The 20812-nt window shown below is 45.4% G+C and overlaps 1 protein-coding gene and 1 pseudogene across 1 annotated transcript in view; both read right to left on the bottom strand.

Moving 5' to 3' along the window:
- Positions 1-20812, bottom strand: part of ARHGAP42 (Rho GTPase activating protein 42) — a 169491-nt gene that overhangs the window by 41840 nt on the left and 106839 nt on the right. Inside the window, exons 6-8 of the mRNA XM_053385674.1 lie at positions 17620-17730; positions 9072-9176; positions 3471-3600 (exon numbers count right to left, since the gene is read on the bottom strand). Coding sequence (XP_053241649.1) covers positions 3471-3600; positions 9072-9176; positions 17620-17730 — 346 coding nt within the window. The remainder of the gene's footprint in view (positions 1-3470; positions 3601-9071; positions 9177-17619; positions 17731-20812) is intronic.
- Positions 4096-4180, bottom strand: LOC128413255 (uncharacterized; annotated as a pseudogene).

The raw sequence follows: 20812 nt of genomic DNA, 5'->3' as shown, positions 1-20812 counted from the left end.
TTTAGAGCTTATCACACCAGCGCTGCAAAAACGGGGTGGCAGTGTGGGGAGGTTTCTGGGAGAGATGCTCCAAGCACAACATTTTTCAAGTTCCTGATAAAATGATGTCAACACACTGGAAGCCTTCCTGTTCCTGCTCCATGTCTATAGTGGCAAGGATACTCACAATAGTCTGGTTTGCATGACACAGAAAGCCAAACGATGGCTTACTGGGAGAATGCAAACATCCAGGCTCCGGGAGAGCAACTGACAGCCAATTTTCTCCTCCCTGGCCCTTTTTTATTGTAACTTGCTCTACGTGGGGCTGCCCTTGAGACTGACCCAGAAACTCCAGCGGGTGCAGAATGCCATGGTGAGACTCCTTACGGGGTCCTCGCTGCGGGGTCACATTCACCCAGTGCTATACCAGCTGCACTGGCTCCCGGTGGAGTACAGGATCACGTTTAAGGTGCCGGTTTTAACCTTTAAAGCCCTATAAGGCCTAGGAACCTCGTACCTACGGGACCACCTCTCCTGGTATGTCCCACGGAGGACCTTACGGTCTTCAAACAAAAACATATTGGAGGTCCCGGGCCACAGAGAGGTTAGGCTGGCCTCAACCAGAGCCAGGGCTTTTTTGGCTGTGGCCCCAATCTGGTGGAACACTCTGTCACAAGAGACTAGGGCCCTGCGGGACTTGACATCTTTCCACAGGGCCTGCAAGACAGAGCTGTTCCACCAGGCACAGTCTGACGCCCTCCTTTGGTAATCCTCACAGAACTCTAGCCCAATGGTTGCCATCAATTTGATTTGAACTGATTTTATAATGAATTGATTTTAGAATGCTGTATTATTTTACTGCTGTTAGCCGCTCTGAGCCCAGCTTCGGCTGGGGAGGGCAGGATATAAATAAAATTTTATTATTTTATTTATTATTATTATTTTGTTCCTGGGCTACACTGAGCCCTCTCTCCAATAACCATGACCTGTATCCTTTCTTACTGGTTGTGGTTACAAGGGAGAAAGTTTAACCACAAGCCCTGGTTTGGACAGCACACAAAGCCAAACTTGGGCTGAGCTGAGAGCAATAAGGAGGACTGGGAACTGCAGACGACCAAAGTGGCTCAGAACCTGTAGGTTCATGAAGTCCCAGCTAGGAATACTTTTGTTTATTGTGCTGTGCGAACCAGGCCAATGTGATGATGGCTCACTGTGTGGATAAGGGCTGATAAAACAACTATTACTACAGAGGAAAACCTTGCGCGCTCACCACTGATATTCCCTTATTGACAGCATTCCGATGCTTAGATGCTGGCTCAAAGAAGCATTATCCTTGCAACAACATGTTTGCTGTAGGTAGTCGCTTTTTATACAAACACTGCATATGTTTATGCAATGTCGCACACTTATTGAGTTTTGGGAGAAAGTACTAGATTATATAAATATTTCCATGGTATCGGGGGTGGGGGGGAGAGCAAATACTGTCATAGGATAATATTCTTTTAAATTATGTACTAACCATATGGAATTTGAGAACTGGTCAACCTAAACAGATTCCTCATGCCCTCGCTACAGCTGAAAGACTGATATTGATCCACTGGAAGGATAAATCTATGGCCCCCTTTAATCAATGGGTAGAAGGGCGCGGGTGGCGCTGTGGTCTAAACCACTGAGCCTCTTGGGCTTGGAGATTGGAAGGGCGGTGGTTTGAATCCCCACAACGGGGTGAGCTCCCGTTGCTCTGTCCCAGCTCCTGCCAGCCTTGCAGTTCGAATGCATGCCAGTGCAAGTAGATAAATAGGTACCACAGTAGTGGGAAGGTAAACGGTGTTTCCGTGCCCTCTGGTTTCCATCACGATGTCCTGTTGAGCCAGAAGCAGCTGAGTCATGCTGGCCACATGACCCGGAAAGCTGTCTGTGGACAAACACTGGCTCCCTCGGTCTGAAAGCGAGATGAGCGCCGCAACCCCATAGTCACCTTTGACTGGACTTAACTGTCCAGGGGTCCTTTACCTTTTACTTTTACCTAGAAGGCATGACAGCTCTTGCAAAATACAAACTTGTAGACATAGAGAGCTGGAGAGCTTGTAGACATAGATTGTGTATGGGCAAATATACAGTGGTACCTCAGGTTACATACGCTTCAGGTTACAGTCTCCGCTAACCCAGAAATAGTGCTTCAGGTTAAGAACTTTGCTTCAGGATGAGAACAGAAATCGTGCTCCAGCGGCGCCGGCAGCAGCAGCAGGAGGCCCCATTAGCTAAAGTGGTGCTTCAGGTTAAGAACAGTTTCAGGTTAAGTACGGACCTCCAGAACGAATTAAGTACCGTATTTTTCACTCTATAGGACACACTTTTTCCCCTCCAAAAATTGAGGGGAAATGTGTGTGCATCATATGGAGCTAATGCAGGCTCCTTGGCTTCAGCGATAGCAATGTGAAGCCTCCGAAGTGCAGAGGGAGCGCTCCCTCCGTGCTCCAAAGGCTTTGCGTTGCTTTCACTGAAGCCTGGAGAGTGAGAGGCCTCGGTGCGCACCAACCCCTCTCGCTCTCTAGGCTTCAGGGATAGCCGCGCACAGCCCCTCCGGCAGGGAGAGGCTGCACGGGGCTAAAGAGGAAGCCAAAACAGCGAGTGGGATCCATCCCGCTGGCTGCCTTGGCTTGTGTCATAGCCGCGTGCAACCCCTCCGGCAGGGAGAGGCTGCTTGGGGCTATGGCTTCTTTAGCCCCGTGTAGCCTCTCCCGGCTGGAGAGGTTGCGCACAGCTAAAGAGGAAGCCAAGACTGCGCTGTCTTGGCTTGTGCCATAGCCGCGTGCAACCCCTCCGGAAGGGAGAGGTTGCGCGCAGCCTGTACACTGCTCTTTGGGGCTGGGGGGGGGGAAATAAGATTTTTTTTCTTGATTCCCCCCCCCCAAAAAAAACTAGGTGTGCCCTATGGTCCGGTGCGCCCTATGGAGCGAAAAATATGGTACTTAACCTGAGGTACCACTGTAATGATATTTGCAATGTCATAAATAAATGTTTATGTATTGGAATAATAATTTCATTTAAATACCTTTGCATTAGACAAGAACGTATGGAATTATAGTGTTTTTCTTCTTCTTTGCATTTCTTACGTGATTTTTGTTTCCTTTTTTTATTTGTTCACTTTATTTTAATTGAGATATTTTCAATGAAATGTAACTATGATTGATGCTGGCTTTCTGGATGACTAGGACAACTCTCATATCCCTTTCATGCCAATCAAACCTTACTCAAAGATATCAGCTCAGTGAAGGGAAAGACAGCATCATCTGTCATAAAGGTAAGAGAGACCTGCTGGACCAGGCCAATGGCCCATCTAGCCCAGGTTTCTTTTCTTACCATGACCAACCAGATGCCTATGGGAAGTCCACAAGGTAGAACCTCAGTGCAACAGCGATTCCCAGCAGCTGGTGAACAGAGGCCTAATGCTAAGTGTGCAGTTTGATTGGGATGTGTTAAATACTCACGCTTCTCTTGAACGTAGAGATAGCCTTCCATTGTCCACTGGCTTGGTGGCCTGTAGTCCTGGCTGGCAGACTTCATTCTCTGCATAAGCCGTTCTACTTCCTGCCTTGTGCTTTCAAAATTATTCCGGGTCTGTAAAACGACGACAACAATAGAAGTGATGAATTAAGCTCATGCCAATGCAATTTTGAGAGCGGCCTACCAAAATGGAACTGACGTCTGCTCTGAGGGAATTGCAGTAAAAGCAAGCCTTGTCAAATGCTGCTTTTACCGCCCACCCCTAACTCGGACAGCCGCTCCAGAAGGTTACCATGGTGTTGAAAGCCACTGAAAGGTTGAGGAGACACATTCACGTCAAGCATCCTTTTCACGCATTCATTCGTTCAGGCACTGAACGAGAAGCTAAGAAGTAGTTCAGGTCTATTAGCAAAAAACTGTCAACCCAGTGTAAGGAAGCTTCCCTATGATTTCTGTTATTCTACCACACTGCTTGTATGAGTTTCCGAATTCATTAAAAAGCGCAAAAATATACAGGGTTCTGGACTGGAGAGGCGGTGTGCGAGGTTTGAAGAACACAATCCCTGTTTGTACGGATCCACTAACACCGTGCGCACAACTCATTTTGCAGCAAGGTGCTCTAAACCAACCAACAAAAAGAGACAGATAAGAACAGATACTACACTTGATCTTAGCCAAAAGGCCGAGGTGGGATTGTCCGTTAGTTAATTTTGGAAACAGATTGGTATAGAAATATCGGGAATTGTGGGTAGGAAGGTGGGAATATCGAAATTAATGGTTCTTATTAGTCTGAGGGGGACGCGGGTGGCGCTGTGGGTTAAACCACAGAGCCTAGGACTTGCCGATCAAAAGGTCGGCGGTTCGAATCCCCGTGACGGGGTGAGCTCCCGTTGCTCGGTCCCTGCTCCTGCCAACCTAGCAGTTCGAAAGCACGTCAAAGTGCAAGTAGATAAAGTAGATAAATAGATACCGCTCTGGCGGGAAGGTAAACGGCGTTTCCGTCAGCTGCTCTGGTTCGCCAGAAGCGGCTTAGTCATGCTGGCCACATGACCCGGAAGCTGTACGCCGGCTCCCTCGGCCAATAAAGCGAGATGAACGCCGCAACCCCAGAGTTGGTCACGACTGGACCTAATGGTCAGGGGTCCCTTTACCTTTACTATTAGTCTGAGTAGCACCGGGTTAAAAACAAAAGAGGAATGTAAATGGGTAAAATTGATGGTAACAGCAGCAAGTAACAGGAAAAATGCAGAAGAGCTAATGGAGGAAAAACCAATGGAGGAAAAAACTGAATAATATCATAATTTTAGAATACCTAACTGTGAAGATACATAGAATGAAAGGGTTTAAGGTCAGTGAGAAAAAGGAGGATTGGTTTGAGAAGATATTGAATTATTTGGGTAGGTTTGAACAATTGGGGGCAATTAAAATGTTAAAAGTTAAATAAACCTTGTGGATGCAGGAGTGTTAACATATATAAAATTGTACATATGGTTGATTTGAATATGTTATTATTGATTATGTATACCCAATGTATCAGCCGCCTGGGGGTTTCACTGTTTGTGTTTTGGTTGTTTGTAAAAAATAAAATTTTAAAACTTCTTTAAAAAGAGAGAGAGACAGGAAAATTCTCGGGTAAATCTTTTGCTCCACAGGAAATGGAATTTGTGTTCAGGCAGAGTGGGCTGCAATTCTACTTAGCTTACTTGCAGAGCTACCCAAAATTTTGTGCTATCGGCATGCCCACTAAGGGACGCGTTAAAAGCATTACTCTCAATTTTACCCATGGACTGCCATCTGTCCAGATTTTAATTTGCTCTGAACTAATTTAAGATAATGGAGGCGGGTGGTGCTGTGGGTTAAACCACAGAGCCTAGGACTTGCTGATCAGAAGGTCGGCGGTTCGAATTGGCAATGGGGTGAGCTCCCGTTGCTCGGTCCCTGCTCCTGCCAACCTAGCAGTTCAAAAGCACGTCAAAAGTGCAAGTAGATAAATAGGTACTGCTCTGGCGGGAAGGTAAATGGCGTTTCCGTGCGCTGCTCTGGTTCTCCAGAAGCGGCTTAGTCATGATGGCCACATGACCCGGAAGCTGTAAGCCGGCTCCCTCGGCCAATAAAGCGAGATGAGTGCCGCAACCTCAGAGTCGGCCACGACTGGACCTAATGGTCAGGGGTCCCTTTACCTTTACCTTACATGCCCACTAAAGAGCGGTCACACTAATTGAAGTTGCTTTGGCAATGTGTTCATTCAGGGGTGGGTTGGAGGGAGCTGGGGATGCATGAAAGGGACATTGCAACTCCAAATGGTGTAGGTGGCCCTGTTTCCTCTTGCACCTGTCCATTGTACCAATCAGCGCTTGTCCAAAAGTGCAAAGGTCTTCCTACGATGCTCCTACTAGAAACAGTGGGGGGGGGGATCAAGCGGGAGGCTATTTAGAACTGCAGTCCGCTTTAACTCAACACATGCATAGCCTTGAACACATTGACGTGCATAGCCTTGAACACATTTTTAAGAGCCTATCATAGGCTACACTGGATAGTACTAGACCTGCCAAGGCTACAGGAGATGTCCAGGAATAAAAGGATTAAAGGATTGCAAGAGACTCAGAAATTGTGAGAACACCTAATGCTTGTTGACTTGGGTATGGCAACAACAAAGACTTTCTGTTCCAGAAAGAACATGTAGTGGATTTGTCAAAAACGTGGCAGATGCAGGAACGCGCGCCAGAAAGACGACGACAGGTTTTGTAACTAGCAGAAGTCAAATTCGCTTACCCCCAAGCACCCCTTTTCCTGTGCGGCAAAAATCCAACAGCAAGCACAGATACTTTCAGATGTCCAACAGGGGCATGGAATCACCTTGCCGTACAACTGAAGCTGGTGCATCTACCTGACGCATGCTCGTGGCTAGAAGCCCCCCTTGACTCAGAAACTTATTAAGTGGCTTAGCTAAAGAACTTATGGGCTCAGCGCATATTACGAACAGTAAAAATTGCCCTGCACCACTAGAGTATTAACGACAAGAGTACAGAGAAGGAATGTGTTGCATGTCGTGAAGCAACAGTGACCCCTGGTGCTTAAAAAAAGTTAAGTGTTTAGTTACAATCTTAATCACATTGCTCTTAACGCGTTTCTCTCCTTCCCAACCTTCTTATTTGCCTCGGTTCTTTTTGGGAGGGAGATAAAGGTGGGGGGCGACTCCCACAAGAGCCACATTCTGCTCCCCACATTTTCCTAATCCTTTGCCTCAAGTCAGCACCGAACCTCTCTGCAGAACCTGAAGGTTTGAGCGAAGAACTCAGCAATTTCTGTTACCCACTTAAGTCATTTTGTTGTGTGTATTTGTTTTAAATCTGCTAATTGCTGCCTTGGGCTCCTTGAAGAAAGGTAAATACACACACACACACACACACACACACACAAAACTTGCATTGATGAATTGGACTACGTCCAGTAGTTTTTAACGTTTGATCTTTATCAATATTTTCTTGTGAATATTTCATATTGTTTTATGTAAACTACTTAGAGGTTTACAAGCCCCTTATCCACATCCTCGAGCCTTACTAACTGAAACATAAATCTTGTCAAGTAGGTAAATAAATAAATTTCCTACAGGTGGGCACTTTACTTCACTTATTAGGAGCTTATATGCCTTCAGGGAATTTTTTTAAAAAGGAAAGAAACCACTCCTAACCAACTATGTAATCTGGATGGAAGATGGCTTTTATTATCCAAATTTCTTCCATCTCTAACCGCCTACAGTATTGGATGTTAAGGGCGGAAGTTTAATTCTATACTTTTCACAGAGGCTGGATTTGCAAAGAGGTTCTGCAGGTCATTACCAACTGCTTGCTTCCAAAGATTTCTCCCTTTAAACTATTCTTACTGGGGGAACATTTCCAATTAACGGCATTATGTGAAGCGCTGGCAACATCAGCACCAGAGAATGGCATTGCTGGGCAGACCATGACAAGAGGAAGAGGAAGAAGATGCAACCTCCGTTTGTTAATCCAACAGCATGGATTAGGACCACTGGGAAATGCCCAAAAGGCAAACCCACGCTTGTATGTGTTTTCCACTGAAGACATTTTGCCCAAGCTGCCATCTCCTTAGATCTGGAGCCAAGTTTTAGTGCTGGTCATCTGAAATCAGGGGCGGCAAACCTCTTTCATCATCCCAAGGCTCACGGTCTCTTCTGGACAGCCTCGCACTTCACCTGGGGAGGCATCCGAAGGCCGCATGCCGTTGCTGGAAGGGGCCAGGAGCAAAAGTGGGCGGAGCAATGAATGCAAATTTCACCTCTGTACAGTGGGCTACATTCTAAACACACTCACACACCTTTCTCTGTTCTCTATCCTGACACATCGGACATCAGGCACACTGAGCGACAAGTGCTCAGGGTGCAATGTAGGGTTGTGAGGGATGTGGTCTGGGGAGAGGGGTGTGGCACAGAGAAAATTCTGTGGGGCAGATTAAGAGAGGCCTGGGGGGCGGGTGGGCTGCATTTGATTCCCGAGTCCTGAGGTTTCCCAGCCCTGTCTAAAACGAAGCTCATTTTCTCTGCAGCTTGCACTCTGAATCAGTGATTCAGCTTCGCACTCACTTTTTATTAATACAGTGGTACCTCGGGTTACAGATGCTTCAGGTTACAGATGCTTCAGGCTACAGACTCTGCTAACCCAGAAATATTACTTCGGGTTAAGAACTTTGCTTCAGGATGAGAACAGAAATCATGCTCCGGCGGCGCGGCAGTAGCGGGAGGCCCCATTAGCTAAAGTGGTGCTTCAGGTTAAGAGCAGTTTCAGGTTAAGAACGTACCTTCAGAACGAATTAAGTACTTAACCCGAGGTACCACTGTATTGTTATTTTAGCCCCTTGTTGAGCAGGACTGGGTGCATGCTGCAATTCTACGGATAGCAATGGCTCCGGCTTTCGGGAGCACAAAGGGTGGCTGGATTTTTATTTTTAAACATTTTTTTGGCTGGGATGGGGCTTCTATGGCCTGCATAGCTCTCTCCTATTCCACATGTCTAGCAAAACAGCAAAATAGCTTCTTCTTTTCTTTGAAGAAAAGCAAGCTAAAGAAAGAAAAATATGCAAAATTTATTTGATTTTGATCATGAAAATTGGGCCTTGCTTGGCTCCAAAACTGAATGGGCTAAGCATAGAGTTGTCCTCCCCATTCAAAGTGGGGCTCAAACCCACAACCCTGAGATTAAGAGTCTCATGCTCTACCAAGTGAGCTAGTGTGACGCCGCCTGTCTACCTCTGTGCACAGGGCAGGGTTTATACATGCTTTTGCTTAACCTACTGGACATCCCGAATGGGGTTGTTTATCTGAACTGGGAGCAGCGCAAGTTGTACTAATTCAAAGTGTAGAGACGTGAAATCGATAACTGGATTCCCCACCCAAGGCAGGCAGGTGAAAATCAGCGTGACTAAGCAATACAAATGAAGCATATTGCATTTATGCATGAGCTCCCTTGATTTGTTTTCAAGAGATTTTTAGCCTTGCAACAGAGCAAGGCTTTCGTTAACGCTGGAGTTCAGTGATCTGAGAAGCTGTGATAAACGCCGCTCCTCCTTACATTCTGCAAGTTGAACTGCAGCTGTTGCTTGTATGGTGCAAACTCCTGGGCCAGCTCATATCCCTCGTGGTAAAAGGTAAATAATCCCTGAAGAAAGGCCAAAAGCTGAAAGGGGAAAAAATGTAACATCCGTTATTAATTGTATTCCTTATCTGCCCTTCACCAGAAGGTCCCAGGGCAAGTTACAGCATATAAAACACAATTAAAACAGTAAGAAAACACAAACCACCCACAATCCCAGAACAATAATTCCATGCAATGCATTACAGGGAGAATTCCAAAATCAGTAAGACTCAAGGACCATGGAAAAGACATGCCTCTTCAGCAACCAACAGAAGCTGTAAAGAGATGGTGCCAGGCATACTTTGGTCAAGAAGGCGTTACGCATTCTTGGGGCCATCACCAAAAAGGCCCTCTCAAGAGCTGCTTGCTTCCCCACAAAAACTCACAAGCGGCAGAAAGGTCTCCTCCACTGATCTTAATCAATCGACTCATCAAAAGGGAAGGAGGTGCTCTTTCAGATATTTGAGGTCCACATTGTTTGCGGCACGTGCACACAAATGCACATATGAAGCAGGCATGCAATAGAGAACTCTTAGGATAGCTTTGGAGAGGGGAGAATTTACTTTCAATGGGAAGAACATACGTTGTGGTTATTGTAATGTGCCAATGGCAGTTTACAGTGCTGGTGAAGCCCCTTTCAGTCATTTTGCCAACTGCTTTTGATGCTGCAGAAGGATCAAGCAAGAGCTTACAACATGGGCGTAGCCAGGATTTATGGGGGGTTTTTTGGGGGGCATGGCAGGTTTCATGTTGGAGGGGGGAGAACCTGAGTTATTTTTGTTGATTTACTTGATTGGCTACACCCATGGTCTACAAACACAACGGGTCAAGAAAAGGAGTGGAAGATGGACTGGAGCAAAGGCACAAAGAGGAAAGACACAGGAGAGTTTGAAACAGGGACAGAAAAGGTGCAAACGAGAAAGATGCACACAGCCAGGAGCCTGAGAGATGAGTGGATTTTAAAATGTGCATTTCGATTTAGAAGACACCTGAAGGCAGTCCTGCTTAGGGAAGTCTTTAATGCTTGCTGTTTTATTGTATTTTAAATATTTTGTTGGAAGCTGCCCAGAGTGTTTGGGGAAACCCAGACAGATGGGTGGGGTATTATTATTATTATTATTATTATTATTATTATTATTTTCAAAACTAACAGCAAACTCCGAGGTGGGGGGGGGGGAAGGCTGCCTTTAAATTTAGTTTTAATCAAATCTGGCCCAGGGATAATGCAGGTGATGTATCTGGCAACCTATCAAGAGAACAAACTGCAAAAGAGATTTTGTTTACTTAGTTTGCTTTGCCATTTAAACAGAGGCCCGATTTTTAATCTGCGGGCAAACCTGTCAAGTAAACCTTTCAGTCTTACTAATAATGCTCCAGGGCCAGCGGAAGGTCCAAAAAATGCAAAAACCAAGCTTTCTGAATCTCCTGGTAGCCCATCTTGCTATTATGCCCTCCAGGAACACCTGTTCACCATTCAAGTACTGCTGCCACCTTCAGATCAAAAACTGCTTTGTTATTACTATCATTAAAAAAACAAAACAAACCTGTTCTGTACTGAAGAAAAAGACTTACTGGCACTAGATGGCAGCAATGTCAAACTTAACACGAAGCATTCAATTCCCTATACCAAAAGTTAATACGAGTTATTTGTTTGAGCAAGCAAGGTTTCCGGTATCATAGCCCCAAACACATTTCATTTTGTTTTTTCAGGAGAAGGGCTGGTGTATATGTCAACCCATCCATGTGGTCAGTGTGTACGATGCTCCAGCCACAATGTTCAGAGCTGCATATGTACCGTATTTTTTGCTCCATAAGGCGCACCAGACCATAAGGCGCACCTAGTTTTTAGGGGGGGGGAAAATCAAGAAAAAAAATCTTATTCCCCCCCCAGCCCCAAAGAGCAAAGAAGCCAAGACAGCGAGCGGGATGGCTTCTTCTTTAGCCGCGCGCAACCTCTCCAGCCGGAGCCAAGACAGCAAGCTTCCCCAGACCCCAGAACAGGTCCGGGAGCGGCGGCAAGGTTGCGCACAGCCTTGCCTCCGCTCCCGGAGCTTGCGGGGCTGGGGAAGCCCAAGCTCCCTCTGAGCTTTGGAGGCTTCGCTTTGCTATCGCTGAAGCCAAGGAGCCTGCATTTGCTCCAGAGGACGCACACACATTTCCCCTCAATTTTTGGAGGGGAAAAAGTGCGTCCTATAGAGCGAAAAATACGGTACTGCTTAGTATACCTGCTAGAGATAATCTACTGGGATGCGGAGATGCTCAGTGTGTGCTAAGAGGTTTGAAATATTTCTCAACACACGTGAAACATTTCAACCTTCCCTAGTATTCAGTCTTAGATTTCCAGAGGCTCTCGGGCAGCAGAATTGCCATTGAATATGGCACTTTCCTTCCATCTCAGCTTGAAAGGGAGTTTTGGAATTCCTGTTCAAAATGCAAATGGGCAGACACAAACAACGGCAATTGTCTCTGTTGCATCTAGTTTGACCCTCAAGGCCTCCACTTTTAGCCTGAAAGATGGAAGGTGTGAAAACTGAGAATTCTCTCGAGCTCTGCAGACTTCACTGAGTGCGCCTGTGCAAAGTGTGAATGGCCTTCGCCATTGATTCACCCGATAAGCAAATACCCAGCTTCTCCACCCTGCAGATGTGGCCTTGCTCTTCGCCAGGCTCCTCAAGCAACAGAGAGAGCCAGGGAGGTACAGTGGTGCCTCGCAAGATGAAAATAATCCGTTCCGCGAGTCTCTTCGTCTAGCGGTTTTTTCGTCTTGCGAAGCAACCCTATTAGCGGCTCAGCGGATTAGCGCTATTAGCGGTTTAGCGGCTATTAAAGGCTTAGCGGCTAAAAGGCTATTAGCAGCTTAGCGGCTTAGAAAAAGGGGGGGAGCGGGAAAAATCGCAAGACGTTTCCGTCTTGCGAAGCAAGCCCATAGGGAAAATCGTCTTGCGAAGCAACTCAAAAACGGAAAACCTTTCGTCTAGCGGGTTTTTCGTCCTGCGAGGCATTTGTCTTGCGGGGCACCACTGTACCTGGAAGAGAAGGAACCCAGGGAGGATGCAAAACATTGTATTTGAGGACCCCAAGTTCCACTTCATTTAATTCGGGAAAGGAAACACCAGTTCCAAGTGGTGTTTTGGACAGTAAAAGCAGGGGAGGCAAAGGTTTGCTTAAATGCAAACTGACTGGATCCTGCCCTGCGATCTCCTTGGCAAGGGTGGGCAGGGTTAAAATACTTTCAAATAAATAAAGGAACTCTTTCTCCCTGCTGTTTCTCAATTATTCTACCCACCCACTCCAAATTCCAGGACATGGTGCAAAGCCCCTGGGGAGGGCAATCTGAAGTTAGGCAAATAAATGGCAAGGAAAGTATCATTATTCCAGACATAACTGCTCCTCTAGAAGTGGCTTTTCTGCTGCCGTTTTTTTTTAAAGGGCCAACAGGGGGTAATGTTACCTGATATGCATAAGATCAGTTGTGGCCCTGAGAGAGATTTTTATTGGTAGCTTTGTTTTAAATGCAGCTGTTTTTAATTAGTGCTTTAAGTCAGATCTGGCCAGACTTCTACAGGCTGCATTCAGACACGACAATAAACAATGGATAATTCTTATGGAATGAGCCCAGACAAGTCTTAGGCTAGCACAGTCCCCTCCTTGGTGCAGCCGCAAGGAGAGAAGAAACTTCTGTTTTGCTTCCATTTTGAATTAACCAGAGTTTAGTGTGACATTCCTACCCTAAACTGCGCCTGGTTAGTCTTAACTATGGTTTGCCGAAACAAGCCAACTTCAAACCTTGGTTTATGAAGCCAACACATTTCAATAAATTATAGTTTTATAGATTAACTTGATGCAGTTTACGGTTCAGATGTAACACTAAACTGTGTTTAATTCAAAATAGAAGCAAGATGCTTATACTCTCCCCCTCTTAGTGGAGAGAAGAGGGAGAAAGAATGCACAACTGAGGCTCACCTAGGCTTCCTGTAACAATCAACCATAGATTCATGTTTTGTCAAGACACAGTCACTGGGGTTGATGACAGCGTGGTCCATCTGAATTCAGGATTGCCATTTTTCACCAATGCCTGGCTGGTGAATCTGTTTCCATTACTGCCCTTCAGTGCCAGAGGAAGCTTCGTTGAGCATAACCATGAGGGTAAGAGATTCTGGGTTTAATCCAGAGTAATACTTAAGAGCAGATCCACTGAAACCAATGGGAATCAAATTACTCATGACTAAGTCCCATTGAGCTTAACAGGTCCACTTTAAGTAGGACCAACTCTGAAACTAATCCATTAATGTGTTATGTAGCTGTTTAAAACGCTTTTGCCCTGCAGAAACAAGCACTAAGCAAAATTCAGGGTCCATTATCCATAAAGCAAAACCGTAGCTCATTTGATTGTTAGAAAATACCAATCTCTCTTTCGCTCCCCTCATCCCTATATTCCAGATCACCAACAAAATCAACTTAAGACTGGATAACCAAGGATCTTTCGAGCTATCTGTATTTTTAAAATAAATACATGAACCAGGAAGACAGTAACTTTTTGACGAATTGAAGGCTAGAGGTCAAATTCCTACCCTATCCAAACTGGAAGTGCAATCTTCTTCCTGTGAGAATGAGATGACCAAAGAATCTCAGGGTCACCAACACTACATAAAAATAAATAAAGGACTTTTTTTGTTTTGCGGGCTTCAGATGTTGTCATTTTCCCTTGCTCCTCGTAGCTCAGCTGCTAACTCACCCTCGTGGCTAGGGCTGCGTTAAACTACCATAAGCTTTGATTTATTGCTCTGATTTATTTAGTGATTCAGAGCCTAGGTAAACATGAAACTGATAAAAGCACAACCGGCCAAACTCAGCCTCCTCAACCTCCAGTCGTACTGTGGGCGGGTTCACACAACATGTACTTTCAGCACATGGCCTGCACATGTGAACGAGTCATCGCTGACTAAATCAACAGAGACACAAATGTAGCATCAGACCAAATGCAGTGCCTTTCAATAGAGCTAGTTCAATTGCAAATGGGAGCAAGGACAGCCATTGTGTGCAGTTCAGGTACAGCTCAACTGGTACAGCATAAGGCGCTGAATCTCAGGGTTGTGGGTTTGAGCCCCACGTTGGGCAAAAGATTCCTGCATTGCAGGGGGTTGGGACTAGGTCACCCTTGTGGTGTCTTCCAAACTCTACAATTCTACGGTTCTGAATGGCACTCAATCTTCTGCCGCCACTAATTTTAAAAGCTGATGCGCGAGATGACCAGTGTGGTGTAGTGGTTAAGAGCAGTGGACTCGTAATCTGGTGAACTGGGTTCGTGTCTCCGCTCCTCCACATGCAGCTGCTGGGTGACCTTGGGCCAGTCACACTTCTTTGAAGTCTCTCAGCCTCACTCACCTCACAGAGTGTTTGTTGTGGGGGAGGAAGGGAAAGGAGATTGTTAGCCGCTTTGAGACTCCTTAGGGTAGTGATAAAGCGGGATATCAAATCCAAACTCTTCTTCTATAGCTAAGTACGCCATTTCCACAGACACTGCAAAATCCAGTGATGTGGGGCGTGTAACAACGCTGCTCTTCTTCATGTGTGGCCAAAATGCTTCTCCATCTATTTGTTGAGCAGCAGAGGCAATGACCCTTTTGTAGGACTCTCTGCATGCAGAAGGTCTCAGATTCCATTCTCTGCATCTCCCTAAAACGATCTCAGGTAGCTGGTTTGGAGAAGAACTCTGTGTGAGTCACTACTCACGTGGGCAGAACTGGGCTAGATCAGGGTGCCTCAAAGTGCCGCTGAACTACAACTCCCATCATCCCTGACTATTGGCCATGATTGATGTGGCTGATGGGAGCTGGAATCCAATGACGGATGGAAGGCCGTGTATTAGCCAACACAGATTTGTCAGCTTTATAAACGAAGCCAGCAAAGTACCGTATTTTTCGTTTTATAGGGCGCACCGGCCCATAGGACGCACCTCGGTTTTTTTTGGGGGGGGGGGGGAATGAATAAAAAAAATTTATTCCCCCTCCCAGCCGCGGCTGCCGCCCCAAGGCTTGCAGACACTCGCCCGAAGCACGGAGAGCCCTCCGGAGGGCTCCCCGTGCTTCGGGCGACAGGCTGCCGCCCCAAGCCTCGCACGCCCGTCGGGACCTCCCGCCGGGCGCGCAAGGCTTGCAGACACTCGCCCGAAGCACGGAGAGCCCTCCGGAGGGCTCCCCGTGCTTCGGGTGACAGGCTGCCGCCCCAAGCCTCGCGCGCCCATCGGGACCTCCCGCCGGGCGCGCAAGGCTTGCGGACACTCGCCGGGGCTGCAGGCTGCTGCCCGCAAGCCTTGTGAGCCCGCGGGAACTTCCGCCGGGCTTGCAAGGCTTGCGGATAGCTTCCTGAAGCCTGGAGAGCGAGAGGGGTCGGTGCGCACCGATGCCTCTCGCTCTCCAGGCTTCAGCGAAAGCCTGCATTCGCACCATAGGACGCACGCACATTTCCCCTTCATTCTTGGAGGAGAAAAAGTGCGTCCTATGGTGCGAAAAATACGGTATTAACAGAGATGTCTGTTACAATCAATGAAACTCTTACTTTGTACTTATGCAGATTACGTGCCAGTATTCATGCATCTGTGTATTTAAGTGTTAAAAAAAAATACTTGTTTATTTGCTCTGATCAATGTATTGTTACGCAAATTTGCCTGCATTTAATTCAATAGTGTCCATTCCAAAGTAAATGTGCACAGGACTGCAGCCTTAGAGAGTGAAGGAAGCCCCACTGAATTCAACTGGACTTACTCCCAGGTAAGTATGCCTAGGATTTCAGCCGTGATGAGGCAATCCAAGTCATATGTTGCTTAGCCCTTCCTTAGCAGTTCCATATTTTTTAATAACTTCCATACTCTCCCTTTCTTTTACTTCTTTAATAAAAGGTCAAACAGATTTATTGAAGTTTGAAGACTAATGCCTTGGTTAGGCATTCTGAGCCAATTTTTACATTATGAAATTTTTACGTTATGTCATGTGTTGCACAGACAACACTGCTAAAGCGCAAGTCATTAAAATGTCATGCAGATAGATGGCAAGTTGTCTGCAATTTCATTCCTCGCTGGATGAGGAAACTTTTACGTGACCATTCGAGGAAAGGAGATTATTGTTCAGAACAGGCCTCTGACGGCTTCTGATAAATTCCCTTCTTTAATTAACCCATATATTCCACTTTAAATGCATAAACCACAGGTTTAAGTCAGTGGTTTTCCAGAACTCTGTTCCTGGGAACCTGAGGGTTCCTCAGGAGCAAATTTTGAGTTCCTTACTGAGGTAAATAAGCTGACTTAGTTCAGGCGTCGCATTAAACTACAATGAAAGCAGCTGACCCATGGTTTGCCATGATGTATGAATTTGAAAAAACCCACCATTTGCGATCAGCCAGCAAGTCAGTTCTGGAAGCAATGATGTACATTTAAAGTAGGCTTGCAACTGTAGTTTGTGCAGTCTTGGTGTGATATCTGAGTTGACAAACCATAATGAGGCCTGCTGGTCTGCCTCCAGAGACCCATGTGACTCAGAAGTGAGAATGTTCACCAGATGGAAAAAGAAAAGCAGATAAGCAGATCTAAGCCATAGTCTGCCAACTACATCAGGATAACAATACTGACAGAGGGTAGAGTGGTGGTGAGACATAAGAAGAAAGCTGATTTTCAGTCCTTCGAACTATGGTTTGCAGGATTTGCAATGTGCTATCTCAACACAGCCAACACGGGTGGCACTGTGGTCTAAACCACAGCGCCTAGGGCTTGCCGATCAGAAGGTCAGCGGTTCAAATCCCCACAACGGGGTGAGCTCCCGTTGTTCAGTCCCAGCTCCTGCCCACCTAGCAGTTTGAAAGCACGTCAAGTGCAAGTAGATAAATGGGTATCACTCTGGTGGGAAGGTAAACGGTGTTTCCGTGCGCTGCTCTAGTTCGCCAGAAGCAGCTTAGTCATGCTGGCCACATGATCTGGAAGCTGTCTGCGGACAAACGCTGGCTCCCTTGGCCTATAGAGCGAGATGAGCGAGCAACCCCAGAGTCGTCCGCGACTGGACCTAACAGTCAGGGGTACCTTTACCTTTATCTCAGCACAGCCAATGGCTTAACATTATGCCTGAAATGATCCCTTCTGTGCCATAACAATTCTTTCTCTGCAACACCTAGCCTCAGTGCAGAATTGGGAAGGCTTTCTAGACATGTTGGGCCCTCTACATAAATGAAGAATGAACCAACCACAGAATTTTTTGCAACGTGAAGGATTTTCACGTACAGAGAAGCTCATCGGCAGACAGATAGATACAAAAATAGTTTTGAGGATAGGAATTTTAAACCACACTAACTTACAAGAAAGGAAGTGTAACACAACTATTAAAAAAATGTTTAAATGTATATGCATATATATTATGATATATCACATACTGTAAGTTTGGGTTGTGCAATTGCTTCATTCTTTGTTTATATTTCTACTTTGGTAACCACAAAAACTTACGGGCTCAACAAATTCAAACTTTTTTCTCTCTTGCACTTCTTGGATTTTAAAGACATATTCTAACGATGCTTCGTAAAAGTTTTGGTGTTCTCGGTCAATCTGTGTGTCTGCCTAAAATAAAAGAGAAATAGAATAAAGCGTTCGTTTATTTACCATTTAACTATATAAAAGCCAGGTACACAATAACGGTACTAATAAAATGCAGCTAAAAATCCACAAAACTTTAAAAAACAATTACCCCAAACACAGCGGTAATTTACACAGTTTGTATTTATTTTTCACATGTGAAACAATGCTATCCAGAAACCTGCATCTATTATGGAAAAAGACAGCTAGTCATTCTGGTTAAGAAAGTATCCAAACACATGCATTTATATAACTAGGCTCAAATGAAAAGACAATTCTCTACCAACACTATATTCGGAGTTCTTGCGCTCTATTTCAATGTAATTGTTGTTCAGATACTGCAATTTTATAAATAATCCATAGAAACCCCCTGCAGGGAGAAAGGTTTTATTCAAACTCGAGAGTAAAATAAGCACTTAACTCTACTTAGCCAGACCATGATTGGCTGTGAAGTATGTTATGAAACACATTCCAACTTGCTCTTTAATGGCAAGTGCTTCTATTTTCCCTGCCATTAACAGAGACAGAATTACGCCCCAGTGAGAATTCTGTATGTGTAAATCCGGTAGGCGCAGGTAACAAAACAACTTCTTTTCCCCCCCTGCTTGCAGTTGATTTCACCACGCAGACATCTGTTTAGTGAGTAATAATGAAGACCTAATTCCAAGTCCATAAAACAGCCTTTTACAAGTACATTACAACCTCTTGCTTATAACATGGAGGTAGCAGTAACAAATAAACAGAACAGCAGTGAATTTATGGGGTTCTCGGCATGAGCAGAATCCAGCCCTCCTCCTCCCAACTCTTCGGACCCATGTGGACAGCCTCAAGTTCAATGAATCCTGTGGGATTGCAGCTTCCCATTGAGACATTTGGTTGGCCACTGTGAAAACAGTACGGACTAATTGGTCATCGCCTTGATTCAGCAGGCTCTTCTTACGCTCTTAATCCTTCCTCTAGTTGAAAGGATCAGGTAAGCAGGTGATGGGCGAGAGCTCTCTGCTTGATGCCCTGGATAACTGCTGCAAGCCAGAGTCGACAGCACAGTGGTACCTTGGTTTAAGAGCAGCTTTGTTGTGGTTTAGTTGTGTCTGACTCTTCATAACCCCATGGACCAGAGCACGCTAGGCACTCCTGTCTTCCACTGCCTCCCGCAGTTTGGTCAAACTCATGTTAATAGCTTTGAGAACACTGTCCAACCATCTCGTCCTCCGTCGTCCCCTTCTCCTTGTGCCCTCCATCTTTCCCAACATCAGGGTCTTTTCCAGGGAGTCTTCTCTTCTCATGAGGTGCCCTAAGTATTGGAGCCTCAGCTTCAGGATCTGTCCTTCCAGTGACTCAGGCCTGATTTCCTTAAGAATGGATAGGTTTGATCTTCTTGCTTAGTTTATGAATAACTTGGATTAAGAACGCTGCAAACCCAGAAGTAGGTGTTTTGGTTTGGGAACTTTGTCTTGGAAGCAGAACATGTTCCGCTTCCTGTTGAGTGTGTTCCATTTGTAAATTGAGTCCCCCACTGCTATGGGAAAGCACGCCTTGGTTTAAGAACACTTTGGTTTAAGAACGGACTTCCGGAACAGATTAAGTTCACAAACTAAGGTACCACTGTACTAGGCTAGATGGATGAAACTGTATTTGTTCAGTGTTAGCAGGGTTGGAGATCGAGGGATAGCGGAAATGAACAACTGAGGGAACTTGGCTGTTTGAGGAAATTTGGGATGGGTCAGCTATCAGTTCTGGCAACTATTCGAGGTTGAGTTTACGGCAGTCAACAGCAGCAAGAATTAAGTCTCCTGGATGCTAAACATCCCAGCAAGACGCTTTCTAAAGCCCTTTGTGAAGCGTCACGCTACCTGCCTCTGTTAATTATAAAGAAACTTCCTTAGTGGACAGAATGATCTTCCTTCTATTTGACCAGAGCTGGAGGGTGCCATTCGCCTGACTTTTCTGGGGTCAACCAGTTCAAGGTCCACTGTGAGTCCAGTAGCAGCAAAAATCTGTAACAGACTCTTAGGTGACACAGCCAGGCTTAGGATAGAGAGAAAGGGATGTCTGCAGTTCTAAGGCATGAAGATTTTAAAGGAATGATGGGAACTTTTAGGTACAAGGTGAGAGTTTGATTTTAATGAATGGGGATTTATACAAATATTTTTATTTTTTTGGTGGGACAGGAAATGTTCTTGATGTGCTAAGGGGAATATTATGGATGGTGAAAATGGTTTTGTAGAGCAGCCAAATGTGAAGAGTATGGAGCAGAAGGGAGTATTATTCTACACAATCAGCCAATAATGTTATACAAAACATGACACACACAAAATCCCACACTGGGAAGGTAGAAACAGTTGAGTTGGTGTTTTGTAGACCATCACACCTGTCAACCAGACCCAACATCTATGGAACGTCTTACCAGACCTCAGCATTGCAAACCTTCTGGAAAGCTGCTGTTAATGTTTTTGGGTCTGACTGTTGTTTAATTTCTTACTGTTGACTTTATAGACTGATTGTGCTGTGCTGTGCTGCGTAATAGTATTGTGCAACTGTGCTACGGGTAGCCTAAAAATATGCAAAATAAAAAGGCAAGGGTGCCGGCATGAACAACATTCCATAATCCTCAGATGATAATTCATTATTGTGTTTAGACAGGCAGGTTAACGGCAAACAACACAAACTGCATAATCACATTCTTTTGCTGTGAATCCTGGAAATAGATAAGTCTATTGCAGGCATAGGGAAACAGCCTTCCAGATGTTTTGAGACTACAATTCCCATCATCCCTGACCACTGGTCCTGTTAGCTAGGGGTGATGGGAGTTGTAGTCCCAAAACATCTGGAGGGCTGAGTTTGCCTATGCCTGGTCTACTGTATTGGATTCCATTATTGATCAGAGGACACTACTAAGTTAAATCTTATTTATGGTGTGTATCTAAAAAGGCAACGAATCAACAAATGAAGTATAGTGACATATTTATCATTATATTTGAACATATATTTAAAATCCATATGCAAGTCGTTTATATGTACATCAAATCTCTGAACAGAAGCATGGATGACTGTTCTACATAAATTC

Source organism: Podarcis raffonei, chromosome 4 (genome assembly GCF_027172205.1).
Source record: "Podarcis raffonei isolate rPodRaf1 chromosome 4, rPodRaf1.pri, whole genome shotgun sequence".
NCBI classification, from domain to species: Eukaryota; Metazoa; Chordata; class Lepidosauria; order Squamata; family Lacertidae; genus Podarcis; species Podarcis raffonei.
Note: the sequence above shows the minus strand (reverse complement) of the source record. Positions and strands in the feature narration are given on the sequence as shown.